This window comes from Pneumocystis jirovecii (genome assembly GCF_001477535.1).
Source record: "Pneumocystis jirovecii RU7 chromosome Unknown supercont1.58, whole genome shotgun sequence".
Lineage (NCBI taxonomy): Eukaryota > Fungi > Ascomycota > Pneumocystomycetes > Pneumocystales > Pneumocystaceae > Pneumocystis > Pneumocystis jirovecii.
Genome location: NW_017264832.1, coordinates 1 through 3395, shown reverse-complemented (window position 1 = coordinate 3395; position 3395 = coordinate 1). Strand labels below are relative to the sequence as shown.

General features: G+C 35.1%; 1 protein-coding gene across 1 annotated transcript; it reads right to left on the bottom strand.

Moving 5' to 3' along the window:
• Positions 1–89: 89 nt before the first annotated feature.
• On the bottom strand, positions 90–3116 carry T551_03743 (uncharacterized protein; the record flags this gene model as incomplete). The annotated part of the gene is made up of 1 exon (XM_018376006.1): positions 90–3116. A coding segment is annotated over one exon (3027 nt), but the record flags the coding sequence as incomplete, so codon positions are not given.
• Between the last annotated feature and the right edge of the window lie 279 nt (positions 3117–3395).

Below are 3395 nucleotides of genomic sequence, written 5' to 3'. Positions count from 1 at the left end.
TGAAGAGATCATGTCTACTCTTTCCTGCCCTATCCTCATTCATCTAGTAAATATACATGCTGCTCTTATATCCCATTCCCATTTTACATCTAAATCATGAATGAAATCATCATTACCACTAGCACCCCCCTCATCACACTCCACCCACTCATCCTCAGCCCCTCACTCGGCTTCACCTCTCCTGCTTCATCCCCCTCTCCTGTCGTGCACTTCGTAGGCTTACACCGTCTTGTCGAGGTGAGTGTTATCCTCGATGTGACTGTGGACGTAGTCGTAGAAGTGCTAGTATGTGTTGATGTTTTTGTGACCCACGTGTCTGTTGTCTGCAGAGACTGGCACTCTGCCGTCTTTCCTTCTCCCTCTGTCTTTGTTGTCGTTGTTGTCGTTGTCGTTGTTATGTTTTTAGTTACTGTCTCTATTTTATAGGGTTTCACTTCCAATGGTTTCAATTTTTTACATGTGTTTTCTATTTTCTCACATTGATTTTCACAACTACATTCCTTTTTAAATCCACATCCCTTTAGTAAATCTTGACACTCCTCCCTTAACTCTACATAGAGTCCAAATGCTTGTGCAACCAAATCAAATGCTTTCGCTTCGTCTTCTGTTACCTTCGCTGTTGCATCTCTTCTTATAAGTCTAAACGGCTTCGTGTCTTTTCCACTAGGTGCGGCTGGTACACTAGGCACAACTTCGTTTTCTGATTTATTGTTTTCTGCTTTTGCTTTTGATAAAACAAGACTTGCTTTTTTCATTGCATCTTCTGCTTCTTTTTTGATATTCTCATATTTGCTGGCTTTCTTCTCCAGCTCTTTATTGGCCTCTGCAAGTTTTTTCTGTAATTCAGGGCATTGACTTTTCACTCGTTCTACTAATTTTTCGCAAAGCTTTTCTCTAACTTCAGTGTCGTTTTTGACATTAGTAGTATCAGTACATAGAGTTTTAAGCTGGTTGGTTGCATTTGTCCATTGTGTACAATATATGTTAAGTGTTTTTTTACATTCTTTCTTCGTTTTCAAACTACCCTTTAATTCATAGACTACTTTTTCCTCCAAATCTTTCCTTTCAATAAATGATTTACACTCCTCATTAAGCTTTTCACACTCTCCATTACCATTATTTATTAAATTCTTGCAACTCGACATAAATTTGCTGCAATAGGGTTGCCAAGAATCGCAGATAGATTCCTTTTCATTATTCTTTGCTTGATCCACAACATTACTTGCTTTTATACGTTTTTCCAATATAGTACACTTAGACTCTATATTTTTTGTAAGAATCTTGCAAGTAGTATTTTGTGTTACACATGCAAGAATAAATTTTGTTTTCCCTCTTCTATTCCATTCATAACATTGCTGACCAATTTTTTCTACACATGAATCAAAATTATCCAAACTTTTTGTCTTTTCTGCTAACAATTTCTCTTCTAACTTTTCTATATTTTTCAAACGATCGCAATGATATTTTAACGTATGACATGGCCACTCAATTTCTTTTGAATCGTGTCCTAGATCTTCGCATTTTTTTAATAATTCCTTACAATCTTCTTTCTTTGGAAAATCACGCTTCTCATTTAAGTACCCTTGTAATATCTCTACTTTTATTTGCAAATCTGCTAAAAGTGTAAAGGCTGTTTCTCTCGGCAGCACACATAATGTAAATAATTCATCGTTTTTTTCTTTTAGATTTACACATGCATTTACCAGCTCCTTTAAAAGTGTTCCAAACCATGTCCCATTCGATTCATGCAACTTTCCTCGCAACATATCTTGTAATGCTTGATTTGCTAGTGCATTGCGTCCTTTTTTATAACATGCTGCTCTAAGGTTTTTGCATTCTTTATCAACTGGAGTTTGATCTTGTAAATAAAAACAGTCCGATAATAGCCATGTACAGTCTCTTTCAGTAAGAAAGGTTATTAACTCGTGCCACTTGATGAATTTTTTTGGATCACTTCCAAGTAGATGTTTGTTTATCTTTATAGAAATAGTTTTAATATATTCTGCAAGTTCTTGGTCTAAGTTATTACACTTTTTTTTTCCTTCTTCACTTGGATTTTTATCATTACATAAATCTTTTAAAACTATATGGTTTTTAAATTTTTCGCACCTCTTTTTTAGTATCTCTTCACATTTACCTTTATTTTCACTAGCAGAAAGTGTTTTATCTTGAATCAAAAACGCTAATAGAGCAGTAGCATCTGTTGCTGATGGTTTTCCAATAAAAACACCTTCTTTTTTAGCTTCTTCATAAAGTTCTTTTAGGCCTATTTGCTCTACCAATGTAGTTTCAGGTTCTATAGGATTAAAGCTTGAACCTGGTGCTATATAGGTAACTTCTTTCTTTTTACAACTATTTATGAGTTTATCACAATCTGGTTTATCCGTACCACAATTCGTCTTATAGAAGTGGCATTGCTCAAGTAATAATGGGCATTTTTCTTTCAACTTATCTTGACTTTTAAACGCTGTAGTAATATCTGTTTTTAGACTTTTACACCTTGTTTCAATTAATTTTATGAGGTTTGTACATGTCTCATCCACTGATAAACACTTTAACATTAACTCATCACTCTCTTTACTTAATTCTGGGCATTTTTTAGCAATATCTTCTTTACACTTGTTTTGTTCTTTTAAGTTTCCCTCTTTTAGTGCTCTTAAAAGAATTTCTAGTGCAACATCATCACGTTTTTTCTGATAACATACATTCCTTAATTTATTACAATTCTCTGTAATATCATTAGAGCATGCTCTTTCCAAAAACAAGCATTGTTGTTCATATTCTATACAATTGCTACTTAATGGATTTTGATATGCTGCTTGGATTTTTGTTGGAAGATCATTACAAATTTTAGTGATTTCGTTTGTCAGTTTTTGGCACTTTTCCTCTTGTTTTTCTTTAACACATAAATCTTTTAACTTTTTATGTACGTGTACCACGCTTAAGTTTGCGCTGATTAATTCTTTGCAGTATTTTTCCAATTTTTTTTTGCATTCTTGAGAATTGCTATGATCTTTTTCTACGATTAACGCAAAAAGGTGAATTTCTTCTTTATCTGGTGTTCCTTGCTGTGCCTGCCGCTTAACCGCCCGCGCCACCGCCCGCGCCAAGCTGTGCCTGACGGGGGTGGGTTTGCGCTGTGGCGTGGTTTGAGTTTGAGCTTCCGTTAACGTGTTTCAGTTGCATGCAAGGTGTTAGTGCCATGTCTTCAAATCTGAGTATTAAATTATTCTTAATTTTAAGAGAGTTCAAGTAAACTTAGTGACAACTTGTCAGAGAAGCTGTGTGTGCTGAAGTATATCTTTAGTGTGTCCATACAATACTGTGATATGTGCTTGAGTATCGTAGTACTTAAATTTGTGTGGGGTAAATGTGGGGTAAATGCGAGATAAACG